A 25,994-nucleotide genomic window follows, 5' to 3' on the forward strand; every position below is an offset into this window, starting at 1 on the left:
GGGATCCAGGTGATTTTATATATATATATATAATTTGTTTTCGTAGATTTTCACGGGTGTAGGTATGCTGGTTTTGTTGTATTCGGGTCTTTTCCCGTGTAAGGTTACCTTACACGGGAAAAGACCCGAATACAACAAAACCAGCATATATTATATATATATAATTGTGCAGGCAAATTCTGTGCCACAGTCACGGGAGATCCTACCCGCTACAAAAAAGAGAATTGGGTGTCTTCTAAATTGCCCACCTGTTATAGCATGGCATGTCAATGCACTCAATTGCTTGTCTCCCAGTGCAGGTTAGTATTAATCTCCAGGGAGACAGGTCAACTACTACCTTCAAAAATACTGGCTCTCCTATACGATAAAGCATACATATTTTGTATTTTAGGTAATAACACTGTAATTATAGGAAGTGTCACGATGTTAAAAGGTTTGCTAGGCCTGAACTGCCTAAACTGACACTCAAGAGTTAAACTAAGAAAGCTTTATTGCGCAGGTCATAAAACAAAAAAGGGTTCTTATCTGAAAGTGATTTATTGCGCACGCGTTACACATTCCAAAAATTCCTCTCTTCTTTGTTCGGCAGCCAACTTTGGCAAACGTAGCTTTCATTATCAAAATGTAACCAATTAGTTATTTCTGTTTTCATTTACTTTATTTTATTATTAAAGTTTGTTTATTAATTAGAATACTTTAAAGACTTATTTTTCTCAATATCTCAAGAGATATGCGGAAGGGAATCAGCCACGGTCCATCAATCTCCAACAGGGTGTTTTTTCCCCTGACAACTTGGTAGCAGAGGATGGTTTTTTGATGATACCAGCTGAGATGACTACAATTTATGGCTGTATTTTCTCTTCGCGCTATCTTAAGATAACCGACTAAGCCTAATTAGCCATGTCGAAGAAGAGAAAGAAAAAGAAAGATGGGGCGAACACAGATGAATCAGCTTCCTCTGACAAAGAGGCTCCCTCGGATACAGAGGAGCAAGATTCTTCAGGTGCCGAGCCAGAAATGGGGGAAAGAGTTACAGAAGGCAAGATCTACGGACTGAGGTCAGTAAATGTCCCTCATTATCAAGATACAATTAATGAACGGCAAAAGTCTAAACGGCAACTGCCGGCAGAGGAAAAATCCTCCCACGCAGAAAGCAAAGTTTATGACATCTCCCCAGATGAGCAAGAAATGCAAAGCTATCTTGATCAAATAGAACGTTTAGAAAGATATGCTAAGGAGGCGAGAGTGTGTTTTGAGGAGATAAGGCGAAGTAGAAGAAGCTCCCCCACTCCCAAAATGTCTGAGGACGCCATCTTGTCTTCTTCAAAACAACAGCCTAAGACACACCCCACAGAGTTCACTGGTCAATTAGAACAAAGAGACATGTACACGTCACCGAGGTCACGTGGTCCCTTTGAGCCCATTGAACTTCAGCATACGTATAGAAAGGAGAGGCAGCCAAAAAGTGAAGCTGCACTGCCATCTGCTGGCGGAGAAAAATTATTACAGCAAAAGATTAAGCAATTGAACCAGATTTTCAGAGATATGTCTATGAGTTTTACAGAAGCCCAAACTTTGCCATCAAAGGTTAAGTCTTCAACACCCCCTGGCGGCGTTGAATCCTCCCTAGATGAAAAAAGGCAAAGCCAAAGGCGAATTCGAGGAAGCCAATTTGATGTTGCCACGCAAAGGCCAATGATGCAACCCCAGCATCCCCTGGTTCAACAACCAGCTTTGCAACCAGAGCAACAAATCATTCCTCAGCAGGTATTCACAGTCACCCCCTTGACTGGTGAGTCCAAATTAAAGGAGTCAGGAGAGAATTATAAAGCCTGGGTCAGTGAAATTGCGCTCTTGCTTCGAAGAGAAGGCACATATTCCATGGTTTTTGATCCTCCCCGTCAACCCTGGACACCTGCAATAAGAAACCTCGAAAACAGAGCTATCACGACTTTACTCATGTCAATGGAAATTGAGATCCAAGGTATCTTTCCACCTGATGCAACTGCCCAAGAAATATGGGCTATTTTGGAAGATTGCTACAGGCCCGTTTCAATTGAATCCTCATGTTTGCTCATGTCTGAGTTCCATGGTTCGAAGTTGAAACCTGGTGAACGAATTGGTGGACATTTGACCAAACTGAAAAGAATGAGAAGTGAATTGAGACAAAATGGCCATGTAATCGATGATATCCAAATGATTAGCATCATCATTAACTCATTGAATTATGAATGGAAAGATGCTGTTGCAAAGATTAACTACGTGCCTATTGCTCAACGCACAGTTAACCACGTTTGCAGACTTTTAGTGGAAGACGAAGCTATCAGGTTAGCTACCCCACATCTGCAACGGCCTCCAGCACCAAAGGCTCCAGCCAGACGTCCCTTCCGAGGAAGAGGCTACGCTCCAAGGATGCCAAAATGCTACACCTGCAACCGTGTGGGACATGACACCCGGGATTGTCCCCAACGAGTTCCAGCTCCCGCCACGTACCAGCCCAGAGGAACAGATTCCAGAGGCAGAGGTAGAGGCGGAAGACAAGGTCGTCGTGGTCCAAGGCGTGATTCACAAGCTCCGCTTGCAACACTGGCCATAACCAACGTTCCACAACCTGATCCAAAGTTCGACAGACGTCTTTTGTGGACTTTAGATAGTGGAGCAGCTGTGCACGTTACCCACAGAAGGGAACTTTTCACAGAGATGGGCGAACCAGAGCCCGAGTATCGAGAACTGTATTCCTTCACCAACCACACTTGCAAGGTTATGGGAAAAGGAACTGTTTACATTGAAGAGCTCGATACACACATCCCTGATGTTTATTACATACCTTCAGCAACCAGTAATTTGCTTAGTCAAAGTCACTTGTCTAGAGAGTTAAAGTTCCAGGTTCACCACCTCGAAAAAGCAAGTTACTTAGTTAAAGATGGTGATATTGTTGCTGAAACCATGCTGATTGGTGGTGTTTATTACTTAAAGCCAAAGCCTAAAGGGCAAGCACAGGCAAGTATGCAAACTCCAAAAAGGCACAACGCAGACCCAGAGAGAGTTGTCCCAGAGAGAGAAAGCGTTACTGTGCCAAAGGCTCCTAAAGCCAACAAACAAAGAAAACAGAAACAGATTGCTCAAAGCAAGCCTGAGGGTCCTCATGAAACTGTTAATGTTGAGAATTCACTAACTGGTAAACCTTTGCATTCCAGGTGTATTCACAAGTGGCACAGAAGATTGGGGCATGCCAGTTTCCGTGTTCTTAGAAAAATGCCGGAGTTCGCAAAAGGTTTGGATCTAAAGGGGTGTAAGGTGTTTTTGGATTGTGCGGTTTGCAAAAAGGCTAAATCCAAGGCGGCTGCAATTCCCAAACACGCTACACGCCGGTCAACACGCATTTTTGATTTGGTACACACTGACATAGTGGGTCCTTTCCCACCAACACTTGGTGGCAGAAAGTATTTTTTAACAATTGTAGATAATCATTCTAGATATGGATTTGTATATCCTATGAGAGAGAAATCTGAGACCTTTCAGATCTTTAAAGACTTTGCAGCATTTGTTTCTACACAATACCAAGTTCGCATCGCCAGAATCCAGAGTGACCGTGGTGCAGAATTCATGTCTCAGCGTTTCCAGGACTGGATGCGTAAGAATGGAATTCTTCATCAGACATCTGCTCCATATACACCGGCTCATAACGGAGTTGTAGAAAGAAGACAAGGGGTTCTACAAACCATGATGCGTTGTCTTCTAGAAGATGCCAATCTCAGTAACGCATACTGGGGTGAAGCAATCAAATATGCAAATTACATTGTCAACCGTACTTGGAGCAGTGTAATCAATCAAACTCCTTTCTACATGCTGTATGGCTACAAGCCTAATCTCAAGAACCTCCATATTTTTGGTTCATATGCTATGGTGAACACTCCTATAACTCAAGGACCAAAGAGACTAAGATTTATGGGTATTGATGATAATTCAAAATGGTACAAATTCATTGATACTAAACATGTGATTGTCATTTCACAATCTGCTAATTTTGAGGAAGACATTGACTGGTCCAGGATTCATTCCAATGATCCTGAAGTTTATTTTCCTAGAGATGGTGTCCCAGATGCCACGCAGCCTGATGACAATTCGCAGGCAGATGTTCCTTCTACCAGTTCTTCACAACCTGATGTTCCGTCTTCTCAAGCCGCGGATGCTGATGCTAGCGACGAACGTGAGGACGAGGATGATGATGAAGAAGAAGAAGAAGACTGGACTGATGTTCCTAGACGCTCCAAGAGGGCCACAAAAGGAATCCCTCCACAACGTTATTCATGGCAACTGACAAAAACACCAGTACCTTTGATTTGCAACGTTACTCTTCCTCCAGAGACATTCACACAAATCAAACAGCTTCCTGATTCAGAACAAGACAAATGGTATGATGCAATGCAGGATGAAATGGACAGTTTAAAGAAACTTAATGTATTCACACCTGCAAAACCTCCAGCAAACAAGAAAGTCATTGGCACCCGATGGGTCTACAGAATCAAGAAGAAACCAAATGGTGAGTCTTTATACAAAGCCAGACTTGTAGCTCAGGGTTTCGCTCAACGTTATCCTGAGGACTACACAAACACTTACTCACCAACAGTCAGAACTGAAAGTGTAAAAATTGCCTTAACCACTGCAACTATTCTTGGTTTAGAAGTTTTTCAATTTGATGTGGACACAGCTTATCTACATGCAGACCTAGATGAAGAGATCTACGTGAGAAGCCCTCCAGGATTCCGAAAGCAAGAAGGGGATACCTGGTTCCTGAACAAAAGTCTTTATGGTCTGAAACAGTCAGGTTTAATGTGGTATTTATGTCTTACTGACAAACTAAATTCAATGGGCTTTATTAAGTCCGAAACTGATGAATGCGTGTTCACAAAAAGATCTAACAATGCATATGAGATAATTCTTGTTTATGTTGATGATATTGTTTATATTGGTCCAAATAAGAAAATGAGTGAGATTTTTGCTAAAAGTTTGCAGAGATACTTCACACTAAAATCTTTAGGACACATTAGCACTTATTTAGGTGTTCAAATTGAAAAGACACAGAAGGGGTTTAGTCTTTCACAAGAAGAGAAAATTGACCACATTCTACATCATTGCAACATGAAAGATGCTAGCACAACAAAGACACCCATGCAAACAGATTTTCACAACTTAACACATGAACCAAGTCCTGAGTTCGAGGATCAAACACTTTATCGTTCAGTCATTGGTTCACTATTATACATTAGTAGTTGGACCAGACCTGACATCGCACTTAGTGTTAATCTTTTATCACGACACGTAGGTAAGGCAACACAATTTCATTGGTCATGCATTAAGAAGTTGTTGAAATACCTAAAACACACTAAACACATGAAGTTATTGCTAGAACCAACACACACTGATCAACCAAAGTTGATTTGTTTTGCCGACGCCGACTGGGCGAGCGACAAGAAGTCACGCAAAAGCACTTCTGGTTACATGATGTTCCTAAATGGTTGTCCTGTTTACTGGCAAGTGAGAAAACAGAGTTTTGTTTCATGTTCATCTACTGAAGCTGAATATGCTTGTGTTTCAGATGCTTGTAATTCTCTAACGTGGTTTGATGCTTTGATCACAGATATCTGGACACGTCCGATTCGACCAATCACTGTGATGGAAGATAATGTATCTGTTGTTTATATTTCTGAGTCACATTTTACAGGTTCTAGGTCCAGACACATTGACATTCGTTATCAAAACACAAAGCAATTAGTTAAGCAAGGTTTTGTTAAATTGCAATATGTTTCTACACATGATCAGATCGCAGACATGCTTAACAAACCACTCGCCGCAAATCAACACGAATATCTGCGAAAGAAGATGTGCCTTAATTGATGATTTGATGACGTCAGCCCAGACTAGCAAAAGAAGGGGTGTCACGATGTTAAAAGGTTTGCTAGGCCTGAACTGCCTAAACTGACACTCAAGAGTTAAACTAAGAAAGCTTTATTGCGCAGGTCATAAAACAAAAAAGGGTTCTTATCTGAAAGTGATTTATTGCGCACGCGTTACACATTCCAAAAATTCCTCTCTTCTTTGTTCGGCAGCCAACTTTGGCAAACGTAGCTTTCATTATCAAAATGTAACCAATTAGTTATTTCTGTTTTCATTTACTTTATTTTATTATTAAAGTTTGTTTATTAATTAGAATACTTTAAAGACTTATTTTTCTCAATATCTCAAGAGATATGCGGAAGGGAATCAGCCACGGTCCATCGATCTCCAACAGGGTGTTTTTTCCCCTGACAGGAAGCTCCCTCTCTCCAGATTAAAATTTTCTTCATTCTTAATACTAAGAAAGGCAGAATATAGAATATTTTCGCAAAGGACAAATAGAGAAAGCATGTCCTTAAAGGCAGAAAGCATACCAAGTCTTTCTTAATAGCAGAAGTCTCAAATCTTTAGAGATGGATATTTCATGCCCATTGAGAAAGACTGGGCCAATCTATTCATAAACAAAACACACAGAAGGTTTGAGCTGATGGGATTAAAATTTACATCCTCCATCCAAATTCTAAGAATAGGACATGACCTTTAGGACATAATAGAATTAATCCATCACCGTTAGAATAGCAGAAGACACAAGGTCTCACTACATTGTACAACCCCCTGGAGCATCTCAGAAAACTATAAAAATCTATCCATTCCTAAGTCAAGGGGTGAGCTACCGCAAACACTGCTGCTGTCAATGAAGTTTCTGAAATCCAAATAAACCTTTTTTTCTTGTAATCAGTCAGCCTCCATTTTATTTCCAGCACCTTTCTCCCAGCTTGGAATCGGACCAGGCTTTTCTTCCAATAATACTTTGCTCTCATCATTCCATCCTCTGCAAGTAACGGAAGCTCACTCCATTACGTGGCACTAAGGATTCGAACCTTTACCTTTATTTCGATTTTTATAGCTCTCCCCAAAGGGACTCGGGGCGCTAAACTGCCGACCTTTCTGATCGACAAGCTCAGCATCTTAGCCACTGAGCCACCCCATTCTTAAAGACAATGCTAGAGATGACTTATTTCAACAGTATACGACAGACACAGCTAAGATAATTGATAATTATAGTTGGAGGGACGCTTAAATTTTCCTTTCGTCATTTCATATTTTTGCACAGCTACTAAAATGTTCATTCAATCAATGATTAAATGATTTGTAAGGAGACACAATATACTCCAGCACCTTTGAATAGCTAACATTACCGAAAGTCTTAAAAAATAAACATAAGCAACCATATGCATCTTTCCTTAATAAATATTATTCACTCAGCCGCTCAATTGTTTGTCTGTTAAAATTGCTTTATGAAAATACAGTATGCAGTTTTGTTCTGCGCCTCTGTCAAACCTCATTAATCCTTCTTTACAACCACATAATGTTGCTTCCTTAGTATATATTTCATCAAAGCTCATGTTATTTATGCATAGCAATTTGATTGTAGTTTCACTCTACATATTCCTCAAATGCCCTTTAACTTTTACTACTTTTCAACAATCTTAATAAAATGCAAAAATCTTTTTAATCTTTGAGGAGGTAATTAAATCTGTCAGGGAATCATTTATTCATTTTAGAATATATTGTGCTAGTTATTCTTCTCTCAGGGGCTGCCACAAAGAAGAGGGTGTCAAGCTATTCTCCAAAGCACCTGAGGTTAGGACAGTGCTTCTCAATTATTTTCTGTCATGCCCCCCCTAGGAAGAAGAAAACATTTCGCGCCCCCCCCCCCCCGCGCGACTGTAAATAGTATAATTTGTCTATAAAATTGTTATAAGTACACCTCTGCATAACATAGCACACCGGTCTTTCCTCCTCTCCCACCGTAGTCACATGCTTTCTTTCCTCTTTCCCTCTTACTTGTCTATCCTTCCTTCCACCCTCCCTTCCTCCTTCCCTTCCTTCCTGCCTCCCTTCCAGTTCCCTCCTTCCTCTTTCCCCCTGCCTGCCTGCCTTCTTTCCCTCCTGCTTATCTATGCTTCCTTCCTTCCTTGCACCTCCCTCCCTTCTGCCTGCCTGCCTTCTTTCCTCTTTCCCTATCCTCCTATCCTTCCTTTCTCCCTCCCTCCTTCCCTGCCTCCCTTCCAGTTCCATTCTTCCCTCCTTCCTTCTGCCTCCTTCCTGCCTGCTTGCCTTCTTTCCTCTTTCCCTCTTACTTGTCTATCCTTCCTTCCACCCTCCCTTCCTCCTTCCCTTCCTTCCTGCCTCCCTTCCAGTTCCCTCCTTCCTCTTTCCCCCTGCCTGCCTGCCTTCTTTCCTCTTTCCCTATCCTCCTATCCTTCCTTTCTCCCTCCCTCCTTCCCTGCCTCCCTTCCAGTTCCATTCTTCCCTCCTTCCTTCTGCCTCCTTCCTGCCTGCTTGCCTTCTTTCCTCTTTCCCTCTTGCTTGTCTATCCTTACTCCCTCCTCCCCTTCTTCCCTCCCTCCCTGCCAGCAGCTCCTCCAGCATCCCAGCTGGAAGCAGCAGCACAACAGTCGCCGTTACCAGGGGCGAAGGGGTGGGGGTGGCAAGATCGGGCGACCGCCGCCCCTTTGTCCCTTCCCCAACAGCGGCTGTTGCGCTTCCGCTTCCAGACGGAATGCTGGCGGTGGAGCTGCTGGGGGGGAGGCGAGCTACCTGCATAAAGACGCCGCCGAGGGCATGGCAGAATATATCCCGGCTTGAAGTGGCAGCGCTGGGGACTGCTCAGAGACTCATCAGAGCTGCGGGCTGGAGCTGTGCAAAAAGTCTGCTTGGGCTGGGTGGGGGGGGGGAAGGGAGGGAAGCCTGGGACAGCCATGCTTCCCTCCCTCCCACCCCCGCCCGAGCAGGCTTCTTGAACAGCTCCAGCCCGCGGTTCCAATGAAAATCCACAGTGCGAAGTGCTGCCACTTCCAGGCGGGATATATTATGCCTCGCCCACGCCGCCGCCGCCGTTGCACCCAGATGGAAAGGGAGCCTTCGCGCCCCCCTTTATGGAGCCTCGCGCCCCCCCAGGGGGGCGCGCCCCACTATTTGAGAACCGCTGGGTTAGGACAAGAAGCAATGGGTGGAAATAAATCAAGGAGAGAAGCAACTTAGAACTGAGGAGAAATTTCCTGACAGAACAATTAATCAGTGGAACAACTTGCCTCCAGAAATTGTAAATCCTCCAACACTGGAACTTGTAAAGAAGAAGTTGCATAACCATTTGTCTGACGTGATGTAGGGTTTCCTGCCTAAGCAGGGGGTTGGTCTAGAAGACCTCCAAGGTCCCTTCCAACTCAGTTATTTTGTTATTCTGTTTAATATGGCCACTATCCAAAAATAAAGTGAAGCTCTTGCCTGAAAAAAAAAGTTTTATTCTATTCTATTCTGTATGAAATCAGTATTGTAACTCCCAGTTCACCAAACGATTGGCAACAGACACCAACATTACAAATTATTTTACTGGCAAAAGAGTTGTGCCACTATTCTGCTCACTTTGTGATAAAAGATTTTGAGTGATCTCCCTCCAAATGAAACTAATGGAGCTGGCATGCGATAATATAACTTCTTGCTTTTAAAAATTAAATTCTAATCTATCAAGAGATTCTCACAATTGCCTGAAGCTGGCTTGCATAGTGAACGCCAGTAAGTTTTGAAAGTGTTTCCATTTTATCCATGTAAATTTGATTTTTTTTAAAAAAAATCCTCTAAACTGCTGAGATACTGTTTGAGAACCTCTAGCTTAAATGAAAACAATAGAACTGGTGGGTTACTGAAGGACACAGGATTATTCCACATTGCAGAGAACTCTACAGAAAATGAAAGATATAAACTTTTGCTGCAAGGCAGAGTAACAATGTCATCGCAACAGCAGGAAGGTTCAATCTAAAATTTGAAAAATAAACATCGTACAGAAGTCTACCATGTGTAAATTTTTCTGATGTTCAGCTCTTACCTCTCAAATTATACATTTGTGAGGCTGTGAGAAGCTAAGATGATCACATTGCTTATAACGTTTGAGAGGGAAATTTTTATTTAATTTATTATTAATTTATTTGCCACTTATCTCTCCCCAAAAAGACTCTTTTATAGGTAGTCCTCGATTTATTATCACAATTGAGTCCAACATTTATGTTGCTATGTGAGCTGTTTGTTAAGTCAGGTTTTGCTCCATTTTACCATCTTTCCCACCACATTTGTTAAGTGAATCACTGTGGTTGTTAAATTAGTTAACTCGGTTGTTAAATGAATTTTAAGCTTCCCCACTGAGTTTGTAAGAAGGTTGCAAAAGGCGATCATGCGGAAATCTGCAATTATCATAAATAGGAACCAGTTGTCAAGTATATGAACTCTGATCATATGACTATGGGGATGCTTCAAGTGTGAAAATCAGTCAAAGGTGTCACTAAGTGTGAAAATCGGTCACAGGTCACTTTTTTCAGTGCTATTGTAACTTCATATTGTGGCCCGCGAACGAGGCTGGCAGCAGAGTCAGACAGTGAGGAGGTTGGGGAGAGCATGGGCCAGTCCTGGAGGCTGGGGAAGGCTCAGACGAGGGCTCTGTGTCGGGGGCAGAGACGGGGCCAAGGCCGTCTGGCAGTGATCAGGTGCATACGGAGCTAGGCAGCAGTGAGGCAGAGAAACAGCCAGAGCCTGTTTCCAGTGTGTGCATGCACAGAGCTGCCAAAAGAAAAGAACAGCTCAGAAATCAGGGTAGACTTGGGAGTAAAGTCACAGGTGGAAGATGACTGGCCCCTCCCATAGGAAATAAAAGAGGAGAGAAAGGGGAGTGGGCTTTTGCATGAAACAATCGGTTCATTCGTTTGTTAGATTCATTTCAGGAGTGTGAAGATATGAACTCTGATCACATGACTATGGGGATGCTTCAAGTGTGAAAATCAGTCAAAGGTGTCACTAAGTGTGAAAATCGGTCACAGGTCACTTTTTTCAGTGCTATTGTAACTTCATATTGTGGCCCGCCAGCAAGGCTGGCAGCAGAGTCAGACAGTGAGGAGGTTGGGGAGAGCATGGACCAGTCCTGGAGGCTGGGGAAGGCTCAGACGAGGGCTCTGTGTCGGGGGCAATACTTCAAATGGTCATTAAACAAGACACTATATCGAGGACTACCTACATTTTGATAATTACTGTTTTACTATCAATTTATAACATTGTATTCATGGTTACTGAGAAAAAACATGTTACACACGGCATAAATACATTTTTAAAATGAAGAAGTCCTGACATTTGGAAAAGTAATAGCAACAACAGAGATACTTCCTTTTGCTTGTTGCCTGCAGAGGTGTACCTACCTCTCAGCTGACTAAAAGTGATAATGAATTTGCCGGTTACAGACTTCAGCTCATTATTGGCCAGCGTGATGAGATGTATGCCTTCAGCCACATGCCTCATGACTTTATAAAGGGCGATGGGGAATGTCATCAATTTGCAATCTGCCAAATCTAAAGGAAGACATCAAAGGAGGAAAAGAAGGGTGAGAGAAGAAATATTGAGTTTTCCAGAACAAAATAAGCTGCGTTGTGAGGCATCAAAATTTTATTAGCTGTCCGTGAGGATTAGATGCTTGCAGTAGAAGAATCGGGAGCAGATACACTTCTTTGAAATAAAATCTAGCTTGAGAAGATAGGATGGGGTGCTGCAACAGACCAGAATATCAAAGTAATAGTGATGCCAGGAAAACTCTTCTATTTTCCTCCCACTTAAATATGAACCATATTCACTGACAAACACAGCATGCAGGTCTGAAATGAACAAAATAAATTATCTGGAGGATAAACGTGGGTAGCTATTGTCTCTACTTCATTTTGGAAGTCAGGCAACAGTCCATCCCATCTCCCTGCTCTGAATTCTTCTGTCTTATAACTTCTCTCAGAAGCCCTGCCCCTCAAAAATACATAAACCTCAGTAAATGTAGGAATAATATTCCTGCAGCCGAGGAATATAATGAGCACATTTTCTTCCTCCTCTTGGTAAAAGTGGTCTTTGCTCTTTTCAGGTGAACTGGCAAAGAACTTGCTTCTTCTCTCTGTACGTGAGAAGAACGCACAAATAACTCCTGCATATTCTACATTAATCTAGCCAGCATGTAGAAGAAACATAGGGAGAAAAAGTTATTGCCTCAGCTTTCCAAGGTCAGTAAAATGAGGACCCCAATTGTTGGGGGCAATATTGTACGCTGACACTGTAAACTGCCCACACCCACCTGGCACTCAGATAAATCAGCCATCAACAGGTACAGAGAGGTAAACAACATCTACACATCACTCAAAAGAGAGAATCAAAATAAATAAATAAGTTATACTCTGTACAACACCCTAGAACGATAAATGAAATTGTGTTCCTCCCTATGAATCAAACTAATGAACTCATGCTCAGTTATCCTGACAGTGCCAGCTATCATTTTAGCATCAATGGGCTCCTTGTTCTATCTTTTATCCTCTCTGCACACACCAAACTGACTCTCAGTCAGAGTTTGGTTCTGCTCCCAGCAATTTCAGGAAAAGCGCGTGGAGATTTGGGGTGGGGTGGGTGTCTTTGAAGAGGATTGTGGGCTGTACAGTCAAACAAATGAATTCAAAGAACAGATTAGAAAGAGTATTCCTAGAATCCCAGATGGGCTTTTGAAACAGTTGGAAAGCCACAATGTTTGCTCATGATCCACAGTTGGACAATCCCTGTAGTAAGCCATAATAAACAAACACAGATGAAATATCACTCGGATAAGTAAACCCATGTAGCTACTATTTCCCATACAATAGCTTTACTCTTCAACTGTCTATATTTATATCTATATAATATCTAGCAAGTTTTTAATTCACACACTATGCTTTTTAGTGTAGTATATAAACACTGATGAAGTTGTCAGTTTGATAAGTAAATCCAGTTAGCTTCTATTTTAGTCACTGTAAATGTACTGTATTTAGATCTGAAACACAGTACTGTTTAAAATACTTCCTATACAATAGCTTTAACGTTCAACCATCTATATTCATATCTCTATAATATTTAGTGTTTCTTATCTACATTTTTCATCCAGATCACCTGTGGTTCTTAGTGTGCAGCTCTCCTCTGCTAATATATGGAATTCGATTTCATAATATAAATTATGACATGATCTTCTGCATATACGTATCTTTTCATTTTCTCTTAAGACTAAGTTTTATATATTCTATTTTCTCTGAGCTTAGTTGGTTTCCTGTTTTATTCATAGGCTCTGTAATATCATCAGGGAAGGGGAGAGTGAAGTTTGCTGGTTGTGAAATGCAGAGTACATGTGGCTTGTCTTTTAAACGGCATAGAGATGGAGTGTATCTCTTGGTGTCTCTTGATAGCCAATTTGTCAGAATGTCAAATTCCTCAGCAATTTTGGATTACCTTCGGTCTAAAATACACCCACTTTCCCACAAACTGAAATTGGGAAATTTATGCTATATAATCCTGGAGCCTTCAACTGAATTAACACTGACTGCTGATCACGCAGCACCAGAGATCAGCCAGCCAGAGATCATTCAATTCTTTTCAAAATGTAATGGAAAAGTGCAGCTACCGCTGTCCAGATCCATTCTCTGAACCGAGGGCTGCAGTTAATAATTCCGGGAAGAACAATGGAAGAATTCAGAGGCGTTATGAGAGAAAGGGTTTAGACAAGAATATAATTTGCAAAGCTCGGTTTCCAGGTGTTTCTCCTTTTCTGATGCCCAGTTCTTTTCAAAGCAATTGTCTATTATTTAATGTTGGAGTCATGAACTACCACATTATACTGTAGTGACCCGACAGGATGAGGGAACGTCTGTGTGGTTTTGGTTCCTGCTAGTTGCGTTCTGCACATTAGAACAGATCGTGTGCTTCTCTTTTAAGCTAAATGGATTCTGCTTGCCTTCATAGGTATGTTTCGTCCCTTTGAGGTACACCAGCTCACGAAACTGACTCCACAGTAAATATTGGAAAATTACTGTGTTTCCCCCAAAATAAGACAGGGTCTTATTTTCTTTTGACCCCCAAAATAAGCACTTGGCCTTATTTTTGGGGAGATCTTATTATTTTTGAGGTGCAGGAGGCGGTGAGTATGGTTACCTCACGGCTGCTGCTGTGTTGCAATATTTTGGGGGAGGGCTTATTTTAGCACATGCGCTCAAAAGCCTGATTGGGCTTATTATCCGGGGAGGGCTTATTTTCAGGGAATCAGGGCAGTAGATTACAGTAATAAACTCTTGAATGCCTGACTGAGTTTCTCTTCCTTCCTTCTCTTATATCAGAGAGTTAAGATGGGGTGGCTTTAAATTTCTTTAGATTTCTTTATAAGTTTCTTCTTCTGTTCCCAGGATTAATCCATGCTTTACTAACAGAACAGAACAGCTGGAAGGGACCTTGGAGGTCTTCTAGTCCAGCCCCCTGCTCAAGCAGGAAAACCTATACCATCTCAAACAAGTGAGTCTCCAGTTTCTTCTCAAAAACCTCCACTGATGGAGGACCCATGATTTCTGGAGGCAAGCTGTTCCACTGGTTAAATGTCCTCACTTTTAGGAAGTTTCTCCTTAATTCCAGGCTGCTTCTCTCTTTGATTAGTTTCCAACCATTATTTCTTTGTCCTGCTCTCTGGTGGTTTGGAGAATAATTTGACCCCCCCCCCCTTCTTTGTGGCAGTCCCTGAAGTACTGGAATAGTGCTATCATGTCACCTCTAATTCTTTTTTTCTTTAGATTTGCCAGACCCAAAACCTGCAGCCATTCTTTATATGGTTTACTCTCCAGGCCTTTGATAATCTTAGTTGCTCTTCTCTAAACTTTTTCCAAGGTCTCAACATCTTTTTTGTAGCATGGTGACCAAAATTGGTTGCAGTATTCCAGTTGTGGTCTTTCTAGGGTGTTGTAAAGCAGCACTAATACTTCACATGGTCTTGATTCTATGCCTCTGTTTATACAACCCAGGATTGTATTAGCTTTTCTGGCTTGCTGCTGCACATTGTTGGCTCACATTCAAATGATCATCCACTAGGACTCCAAGATCCCTCTCACAGTAACTGTTTTTGAGGCAGGTCTCGCCAAATCTGTACTTTGATTTTTTTCCTGCCTAAATGTAAAGCTTTGCTTTTCTACACTTTAAAATTCATTTTGTTGGATAGGGCATGCCTTCTCCAGAGTCACCTGACGTCTCTTCTTGAGAAAATCAAGGAGGTGATAAAATAGATTGGCAAGTCAGGAACCAGAGAGTCCCAGGCTAGAGAGATTATTATGTGGACCGCGTACATCTGCCTCCCAATGCCAGCAAGAGATTGGTAGAGTACATTGGTGAGGTTCAAAAGATTTTTACTACCGGTTCTGAGGGCATGGCTTGGTGGGCATGGCAAGGGAAGGATACTGCAAAATCCCCATTTCCTCCCGATCAGCTGGGACTCGGGAGGCAAAAAATAGATGGGGGCAGGCCCAGTCAGAGGTGGTATTTACTGGTTCTCCAAACTACTCAAAATTTCTGCTACCGGTTCTCCAGAACTGGTCAGAACCTGCTGAATACCACCTCTGGTTCAGTAAGTCAGAACGGCAGAAGCAAAAGGCCTAAATTTTAAACACTGGAGAATATACGTAAGTTGCCTTGTGCTGGAACTTGAGAAAAGGATAGGAACTAATATCACATTATAACTTTACAGGTACAATGCAAAGCAAGAAAATAATTTGTGCTTATCCTTCCACCATATAGTAATTTTATGTCCTCTATGGTTGTGTATGTCCTAATTTCAAGTCTAACTTTTTAAAAGTACATGTTCATTTACATAGCTTGCTAGAAGCTCCTTAACCTATTTTAATCTCTCTCCTTTTTTTTTTTTTTAGAATTAGGTGTGATATCAGAAGACGTCCCTCTCCCCTGTATCAGTGGGGATGGAAGGATTCACCTTGTGAATCATTTGAATCTTCCTGAAGCTAGGATTGGAGCTGCTGGAGAGAAGGAGGGGGTGAGTCACAAGACAAAGACACTGAGGTGGGGGCCCTTAAACTCCATATCATTTGAATCTTCCTGAAGCTAGGATTGGAGCTGCTGGAGAGAAGGAGGGGGTGAGTCACAAGACAAAGACACTGAGGTGGGGGCCCTTAAACTCCATATCATTTGAATCTTCCTGAAGCTAGGATTGGAGCTGCTGGAGAGAAGGAGGGGGTGAGTCACAAGACAAAGACACTGAGGTGGGGGCCCTTAAACTCCATATCATTTGAATCTTCCTGAAGCTAGGATTGGAGCTGCTGGAGAGAAGGAGGGGGTGAGTCACAAGACAAAGACACTGAGGTGGGGGCCCTTAAACTCCATATCATTTGAATCTTCCTGAAGCTAGGATTGGAGCTGCTGGAGAGAAGGAGGGGGTGAGTCACAAGACAAAGACACTGAGGTGGGGGCCCTTAAACTCCATATCATTTGAATCTTCCTGAAGCTAGGATTGGAGCTGCTGGAGAGAAGGAGGGGGTGAGTCACAAGACAAAGACACTGAGGTGGGGGCCCTTAAACTCCATATCATTTGAATCTTCCTGAAGCTAGGATTGGAGCTGCTGGAGAGAAGGAGGGGGTGAGTCACAAGACAAAGACACTGAGGTGGGGGCCCTTAAACTCCATATCATTTGAATCTTCCTGAAGCTAGGATTGGAGCTGCTGGAGAGAAGGAGGGGGTGAGTCACAAGACAAAGACACTGAGGTGGGGGCCCTTAAACTCCATATCATTTGAATCTTCCTGAAGCTAGGATTGGAGCTGCTGGAGAGAAGGAGGGGGTGAGTCACAAGACAAAGACACTGAGGTGGGGGCCCTTAAACTCCATATCATTTGAATCTTCCTGAAGCTAGGATTGGAGCTGCTGGAGAGAAGGAGGGGGTGAGTCACAAGACAAAGACACTGAGGTGGGGGCCCTTAAACTCCATATCATTTGAATCTTCCTGAAGCTAGGATTGGAGCTGCTGGAGAGAAGGAGGGGGTGAGTCACAAGACAAAGACACTGAGGTGGGGGCCCGCGCGCCTAACGGCGCGCGAATCATATATCTATAAACCAAAATAGCAATAATACATTCTGGATTAGTGTGTTTGAGATTGTGATTTTATTTATTTCAAAATGACTGGCTTAGTTCAATGTAATAGCTGTTTTGCACCTGTCTTTCGCAGTACTCTTTTCAAATTTGGATACTGTCCCCTTTGTAAACAAATTACGAGTCTACATAGGCAGATTACCTATCTAGAATCTGTAATCTGTGCTCTCCAAGCAGAAACTAGGTGTCTACGTCAGCCATTCCACTCTATGGTGAAGCCACACTATCAGCCCCCTCTACCACAAAGATCTTGCAGGAGAAGAGCTGTCTGGACAACTGTGGGATCTGGCAGGTTGAGAGCTGTGAACCATAAACCCAAAGCTTTTGCTGTGACCCAGCAAAACAGATATAGTGCCCTTGCTGACCTTAATGGGGACACTAAAGAGATAGGTCAAGGCAGTTGTGATAATGATGACTCAAATAAGCAGGGGATCGTGGTCCAAAACGAAGAACTTTCTTCGGAAAGGCGAAAAGGGGAACCAGGTATCACACATCAGTCGCAGAAGAAGATCAAGGTATGTAAAAAGAGAAGTCACCTTCTGGTTGGTGATTCAATCGTAAGAGATGTTAATTTAGGAGAGGATACGGAGGTTTTAAAAGAGGTCAGGTGTCTGCCAGGTGCTACTGCCAGCAGAGACAAGAGGCGTATTCTTAAGATAGTCAAGAATGCAAGTAAGGACTGTGACGTTGATGCTATTATACATCTTGGCACTAATGATCTATCCCAGAAAGATGTACTTTCTGTGCAGAATGATTTCCAGAACTTGGGGTATGAACTTAATAGTATAGGTTGTAGGCTTATCTTTTCAGAGGTTTTACCTGTATATAAGGAACAAAAAGGGAAGGGCCAGCGTGTAGCAGAGTTTAATGTTTGGCTAAAGGAGTGGTGTAAAAGGGAAGGCTTTGGTTTTATTAGTCATGAAGCCTGTAGCTGGTCCAATGAAAAACTGTACAAAAGAGATGGGTTGCACCCATCCAAGAAAGGAACTGAGTTACTTGGCATTAAATTCACAGATTTTCTTGATAAACATTTAAACTGAAGAGCGGGGACAGAGAATTAATAGATACAGAACATCTCTGTCCCCAGCAAACTAAAATTCATAGGGTTATAAATGCATGTAACATAGATGTGTGTGTGGGTAAGATTATCACTCCTGCTGTCAAGCAAAACCAAGCATGTAATAGTGATTGTCATACCATGTGCATGAATCACACAAGTGGCAAGAAAATAGGGGCAGTCAGGCATAATACAGGTTATGTAGACAGTAAACACAAGGTCAATCAAAATGGACTCAAATGTCTATATACCAATGCACAGAGCATGAGGAATAAACAGGGAGAATTAGAAATTCAAGTAAAAGAGGGCAGATATGATATTATTGCCATTACAGAAACTTGGTGGGATGAAACTGACAAATGGAACATACAGCTAGAAGGATTTAAATTATTTAAAAGAAATAGACCAAATAAAAGAGGAGGTGGAGTTGCACTATATATAAGAAATAACTATGTCTCTACAGAAATAGAGCACAACAATAATGAGAACTATCTTGAATGCATTTGGGTCAATATTAAAGGTTGTGGGGGAAATGACATTGCCATAGGTCTATACTACAGGCCACCCAACCAAGCAGAGGAAGAAGATGAACTTTTTGCTAGTCAGCTAACTAAGGTATGTAGGAAGCACACCACAATAGTAATGGGAGATTTTAACTACCCTGACATCAACTGGGAAACAAACTCTGCACCAAGTGGAAGATCCAACAGGTTCCTAACAAACCTAGCAGACAACTTTGTTTTCCAAAAAGTAGAGAAGGAAACAAGGGGATCAGCCATACTGGACTTAATTCTCACTAACAGAGAGGAAATGATAGAAGGTGTTGAAGTCATAGGAACCCTGGGGGCAAGTGACCATGCAATATTAGAATTCAACATTATCCAAACACAAGTAGTAGAACAAAGTCAAACTAGAGTCTTGGACTTTAAGAAAGCTAATTTCAATAAACTTAGAGAGAGCTTGGGAAAAATTCCATGGATGAGAATCCTCGAGGGGAAAACAACTCAAGAAGCTTGGGAAATTTTGAAAAATGAGATTAGAAAAGCCCAGTCTAACACAATACCAATGAAGAAGAAAAACAACAGCTCCCAAAAGAAACCAGCATGGCTGCATAAACAACTATCTGACAAACTGAAAGACAAAAAAAGTAAGTATAAAAAGTGGAAGGAGGGGGACATAACTAAGGCAGAATATCAGCAAATAGCCCGAGCCTGTAAAGATGAAGTGAGGAAAGCTAAGGCTCACAATGAAGAAAGGCTTGCCACAAAAGTAAAAATTAACAAAAAAAGCTTCTTCCAACATGTTAAAAACAAGAAAAAAGTTAAGGAAACAATTGGTCCATTGCTAGGAGAAAGTGGCAAGAAGGTGACAAGCAACAGGGAGAAAGCAGAACTATTTAACTCATGTTTTACATCTGTCTTTACACAAAGGGATAAAACAGTCCAACCTATCAAAAGCAGCACCACAAAATTAGGAACACAAATTGAAATAGGGAAGAAAATGGTAAGTGAGCACCTGTCTACCCTAGATGAGTTCAAATCACCAGGACCGGATGGATTACACCCCAGAGTTCTGAAGGAACTAGCAGACGAGATCTCAGAACCACTGAATTATATCTTTCAGAGATCCTGGAACACCGGGGAACTACCAGAGGACTGGAAAAGAGCTGATGTGGTTCCCATCTTCAAAAAAGGGAAAAAATTAGATCCAGGAAACTACAGACCTATCAGCCTAACCTCAATACCAGGAAAGATTCTGGAAAAAATAATCAAGCAACGAATTTGCGAACACCTAGAAGCAAACAAAGTAATAGCCAAAAGCCAACATGGATTTGTCAAAAACAGATCATGCCAGACTAATCTTATTGCATTCTTTGATAATGTGACAAAATTAGTGGACCAGAGGAATGCCGTTGATATAGTTTACTTGGACTTCAGTAAGGCTTTTGATAAGGTAGACCATAACCTACTACTAGATAAAGTAGAAGAATGTGGGTTAGACAGCATCACCACCAGATGGATTGGTAACTGGCTGACCAACCGCACTCAACGTGTAGTTCTCAATGGAACTGCATCTACATGGAGGGAAGTATGCAGTGGAGTACCCCAAGGCTCTGTTTTAGGCCCAGTACTCTTCAACATCTTCATCAATGATTTGGATGAGGGAATAAATGGGGAACTCATCAAATTTGCAGATGATACCAAGCTGGCAGGAATAGCCAACACTCCAGAAGATAGGCTTAAGATACAGAAGGATCTTGACAAACTTGAACATTGGGCACTATCTAATAAAATGAAATTCAATGGTGAAAAGAGTAAGGTTCTACATTTAGGCAACAAAAACGGAATGCACAGGTACAGTATAGGTGATACCTTACTCAGTAGTAGTAACTGTGAAAGGGATCTTGGAGTCCTAGTGGACAACCATTTAAATATGAGCCAGCAGTGTGCAGCAGCTGCCAAAAAAGCCAACACAGTTCTAGGCTGCATCAACAGAGGGATAGAATCAAGATCACGTGAAGTGTTAATACCACTTTATAATGCCTTGGTAAGGCCACACTTGGAATACTGCATTCAGTTCTGGTCGCCACGATGTAAAAAAGATGTGGAGACTCTAGAAAGAGTGCAGAGAAGAGCAACAAAGATGATTAGGGGACTGGAGACTAAAACATATGAAGAACGGTTGCAGGAACTGGGTATGTTTAGCTTAAGAGAAAGAAGGACTAGGGGAGACATGATAGCATTATTCCAATATCTCAGAGGTTGCCACAAAGAAGAGGGAGTCAAACTATTCTCCAAAGCACCTGAGGGTAGAACAAGAAGCAATGGGTGGAAACTAATCAAGGAGAGAAGCAACTTAGAACTGAGGAGAAATTTCCTGACAGTGAGAACAATTAATCAGTGGAACAGCTTGCCTCCAGAAGTTGTGAATGCCCCAACACTGGAAGTCTTTAAGAAGATGTTGGATAGCTATTTGTCTGAAACGGTATAGGGTTTCCTGCCTAGGCAGGGGGTTGGACTAGAAGACCTCCAAGGTCCCTTCCAACTCTACTATTGTATTGTATTGTATTGTTGCAATTGTGGTGCTGACACGCAAACTATTAAATGTATTGTGCATTCTTTGGTCCCCTAGAAGATCTACAGAAAGCAACACCAGATCACCTGGATAGCTGACATTCATTTATGTCTGCGATACCCCCATAGAAGTTTAATTTCTCTTCTGTCATGTTCTTATAATAGCAATAGCATTTAGACTTCTATACCGCTTCACAGTACTTTAACAGCCCTTTCTAAGTGGTTTAGAAAGTCAGAATAATACCCCCGACAATCTGGATCCTCATTTTACCCACCTCGGAAGGATGGAAGGCTGAGTCAACCTTGAGCCTGGTGAGATTTGAACTGCCAAATTGCAGGCAGCCAGCCAGCAGTCGGCAGAATAGCCTGCATACTGCCCTCCAACGACTGCGCCCCCACAGCTCATACGCTAACTAATAATAATAATTTGCTTATGCTTCCTGTACCTAACCTTTCCTATATTAAAGGGAGGAGGAGCAAAATTTCTGTTTTTCGAAGCCTTCTTGGAAAGTCAGCAGCTGAATTTATCCACTGCACTCTGCTACTCCATTATTTATCCATCCACAATAGCATCTGTCTCCCACTGTCCAATCTTTCAACCTGCCAATCTGGGTTGCTCTGCTGGGATCATCAATAATGCCTCCTCCTTTTCCACAGCTTCACTGCCTGTTTTTCTTCAGTAACATCCGTCACTCAGCTCCCTGTAGGTATAATCCATTTGTTGTTCTCTTGGCTACTTGAGTTATTCCTAGGAAACATCAAGCTCAAAGTATCAATAGTCTTTCTATCATGTTTCTTCCAAGTCCAACTTTCATTTCTATAGAGTGTCAAGTGTTAATCTGCATGTACACATTCACACGTTTAATTTTGTGCACTTGCCTAGGTCATCTACAAAGTACTCTCCTTATTAACATGTGTTGTGGCCAACCAGCAGAGCTGGCAGTAGATTCAGACAGTGAGGAGGTTGGGGAGGGCCAATCTGGAGTCTGGAGAAGGCTCTGATAAGGGGTCTGTGTTGGAGGCAGAGAGGGGGCCACAGCCGTATGCCTTCAGAGTCAGACATCAGTAAGGCAGACGAACAGCTGGAGCCTGTTCCCAATGTGTGCATGCACAGAGTTGCCAGATGAAGGGAACAACTAAAGAACAGGGCTCAACTTGGGAGTAAGGCCACAGGTGGGCGATGAATGGCCCCTCCCAGAGGGGATAAAAGAGGAGCGAAAGGGGAGTGGAGTTTGCAGGAGACACGAGTTCGCTTAATTGGTTCATGATTCTCTGAGACTCCTTGCTAAGTTTTACAGATATCAGCCTGTCAGCTCTCCAAGCCAGATAAGGTTTGTGACTGTAAATCCTCCCCTAAAAGACTTTGCCAGTTGTGAATGAGCAGAATTCACAGTCAATTAATAAAAGGGATTTTTGTCAGGACAAGGAGTTTGTTTCATGCTCTTGGGAAGCCTCGGTCAGAACAATATGTTTCTGGTCCGCCTTCCAATCTGAATCTTCATCTGATGAGCATTGTCTTCTTGCTTTTTACATAACTGCACTGACCCTCCAGAGGGCCTCCAAAGAGACAAAGAAACTTATGCAGTTATTTATGACTTTGCAAATGCTTCGGCATTCGTCATTGCCATTGGAGGTTTTCATGGGCAGAGATATTCATTGAGCCACCTGTCATGAGATTGCCCAGCCAATTATCTTCTCACATATTAGTTTTATTCCAGAGCTACAGAAAACAGTAATTTCTTTCCTTTTTCAACTTTTCTTGGGAAGGAATAAAGGTTGACTGCAAAACCTATTTTATATATCTGAACTTTATTATGAAATCTCCACTGTCGGTAATTATAATTCCAACATTCATCACGAATATAAACAGATTTAATAGCTCTTCACTCCCTAATAAGTTAAGCATCACAACATCCCATCCCTTATCTATAAAAAAAATCCATAAAACCACTTTTATCATTTCAAGATGTTATAAAACGTCACTGTGCGAATAAGCCCACTGTCCAACTCATTCTAATATCAGTTATTGTAAGGAGTCCCTGTGGATTTTACTCTGCTAATTATTGCTGACTATAGGGACCAATTGTGGTCATAAGTCAAGGACTACTATACTTAAGAATACTTTCAGTGGTACTTCTATACAAGGGTTTTTCTTGCCTTTGCTGTTGGTTTTGGGTGGTGAGCTCATTAGCTGTTCCTCAAGAGTAATAGTGAGAGGATGCTTTGATTTTGGAGGAGAATAATTTTGACTGGCTCCTCAACCAAACCTAAGGACAAACCTATAAACAGCACTTTCAGAATGTGTGTGTGTGTGTGTGTGTTAGAGAGAGAGAGAGAGAGAGAAAGGGAGAATTTAAGAACAGCACTTTCAGACTAATTAATACTCTGTGTGTGTGTGAAAGAGAGAGAGAGAACCTAAGAACAGCATTTTCAGAATAATTATTACTCTCTGTCTGTGTGTGTGTGTGTGTGTGTGAGTGAGTGAGAGAGAGAGAGAGAGAGAGAGAGCGCACCTATTTCGAATGAAGAAAACTTTGAATATTTCTAAATGAATTTTTTTTTTCCAATCATGAAATATTCAATTGGGAAAAAAACAGGGGCAGAGAGACTAGAATATAATTGCATCTTTAAGCCAGCTTCAATGTTGATATTTTGCTTGCCAAAGTTTTCAATATGCTTCCTGATTTACTGGGAAACTACTCCACCTTCTGGAATTCCAAGCATAATAACTTATATGTTTGTTTTCAATAAGCTCCGAGAGCAATGGATGCTGCAGCCACTTTAAAGCTCACAAAAGGAGGGATCTAAAAAGTTGTTTTTAAAAGTATTGGCCGTCTCTCAATCAGCTTATTCAGCATGGGCAGTCCTCAACTTACAACTGGCCATTCAGTGACCGTTTGAAATTATGATGGCAATGAGCGAAGGGACAGAACTGGCGCCCAAAGTTAACGGATGTTGCAATGCTCACCAAGTAAAGCGATTGCAACCAGGGCTCTTGGCAACCGATTCGTACTTACAACAGGTAGACAAACTGTTCATGATCATTTGGTGGCCATTTGCAATCTTACCTGCAGGCTTCCTCAGAAAATAAATAGGGGAAACTGACAGGGAAAGTCACCATGGTTTTGTTTTCCCGGTGACTTGCCCTGCCCTCCTTGGGAGATTTCTCCACATAGTGCACTGCCATCCTTCCACATTCTTGGCTAGAAAGATGTCCTAACCTTCTGTCACACAGAAAGGTTAGGAAGGGGAGTCAGCATGCTGGACTGGAGAAGGAAGCTGGGACCACTGAGATCTGAGCTTCCTCTCTCCAGCTCAGCCTGCCTGTTCTGTGCCCAGAGAGGAACTGCCTGGCCTTTTTCAGCAAGCAGCTCTTTCACTTCATGAGCCCTGGTGGTGCAGTGGTTAGAATTAGGGATGGGATTCTACCAATTCGGACCGATTCCAGAGGTGGGTTCCTACCGGTTTGGACTGGATCGGCTGAACTGGTAGTAACTTGGCCGCCTGAGCCTGCCATGCCCCAGAACCAGTTCTCTTACGGTGGCGCCATCTTGATTTTCATTTCTGCGCATGCGCAGAACAATTTTCATTGCAGAAATGTATTTTCCCCCTTTTTTAAACATTGTTGCGCATGTGCAGACCTTTTTAGGTGCAACTGCACACCCAAATTACTGCGCGCCAAACTGGCAGTAATGCTGGCAGCAACCCAACCTCTCTCCGGTTCGCCTAAACCGGTAGCTCCGATGATCGGCGAACCGGTTCGTTCCCACGATTAAGTGGGCCCATCTGCCCGCCTCTGTGCTTTACCTACCTTTATATTCTCAGCTGAGTCGCGTAGCAGAGTAGATTACCATGCCTCAACTGTTTCCCTTCCCAAGCAGCAATCCAGAAGGTAAGTATTCTCTGAACTGCGCATGCATGTGCAGTCCTGGCACATGTGCGAGTGAAGCAAAGTGTGCGCTCAGCGAACCGGTTGTTAAAACGGTTGGATCCAACCCCTGGTTAGAATGCAGCACTGCAGGCTACTTCTGCTGACTGCCGGCTGCCTGAAATTTGGCAGTTCAATTCTCACCGGCTCAAGCTTGACTCAGCCTTCCATCCTTCCGAGGGAGGTAAAATGAGGACCCAGATTGTTGGGGGCTATGCTGACTCTGTAAAACCGCTTAGAGAGGGCTGTAAAGCCCTGGGAAGCGGTATATAAGTGCTATTGTTAGCATTCTGAGTAATATACCCACTGAAAGCAGAACTCCGGGGCAGGTAGATTCCTCAAACAACATGTTTATCGGATACATCATATCGGCACAGCCAGTGAAAACCAAGTCTAGAAATTCCTGTGGTTTTTAGCTAATTAAAAGAGCAAACGTCTCCTCTTCCATATGTCAATGGTCACATTGTCCAATGTATACAGCTGGTAGGCTGCTTGGTCACTCCTCTCCTCCTTCAACAGCCACCTGTTATGATGACCTTGGTTCCCACAGGAAAACTTTTTATTTTGGCAGTTAGCCGGGCCATCTACTTTCCCCCCTCCCTTTCCCCTCTCAGGCTTCGTGGCAACTATGAGGCAGCACAAGATGGCTTCAGCCAGGTTCGTTTCTGAGATGACAGCTATGGCTATTCACTTTGCGTCTGTGCCTGAGAGGTCCAGGACGGTGGTCGTTGAGCGGGGTGATCATATGGGTGATTGGTTTAATAACTGCAGTGAGTTAATATTGTAATAGTAGACTCAATTACAGCCATAAGTTGAGGACTATCTGTCACAAATCTGAAATATAGGCAGTCCTGAACTCACGACCACAATT

At 42.4% G+C, this 25,994-nt stretch overlaps 1 protein-coding gene across 4 annotated transcripts in view; it reads right to left on the reverse strand.

The window, feature by feature from the left end:
- LRRC20 (leucine rich repeat containing 20) overlaps positions 1 to 25,994 on the reverse strand; it is a 155,114-nt gene that overhangs the window by 107,641 nt on the left and 21,479 nt on the right. For all 4 annotated transcript variants that reach the window (XM_081955844.1, XM_081955845.1, XM_081955846.1 and 1 more), the window contains exon 3: positions 11,301 to 11,450. In XM_081955844.1, the coding sequence (XP_081811970.1) occupies positions 11,301 to 11,450 (150 nt within the window). The remainder of the gene's footprint in view (positions 1 to 11,300; positions 11,451 to 25,994) is intronic.

The sequence above is a fragment of the Natrix helvetica genome (genome assembly GCF_964273705.1).
Source record: "Natrix helvetica genome assembly, chromosome: 5".
In the NCBI taxonomy this organism is placed as follows: Eukaryota; Metazoa; Chordata; class Lepidosauria; order Squamata; family Natricidae; genus Natrix; species Natrix helvetica.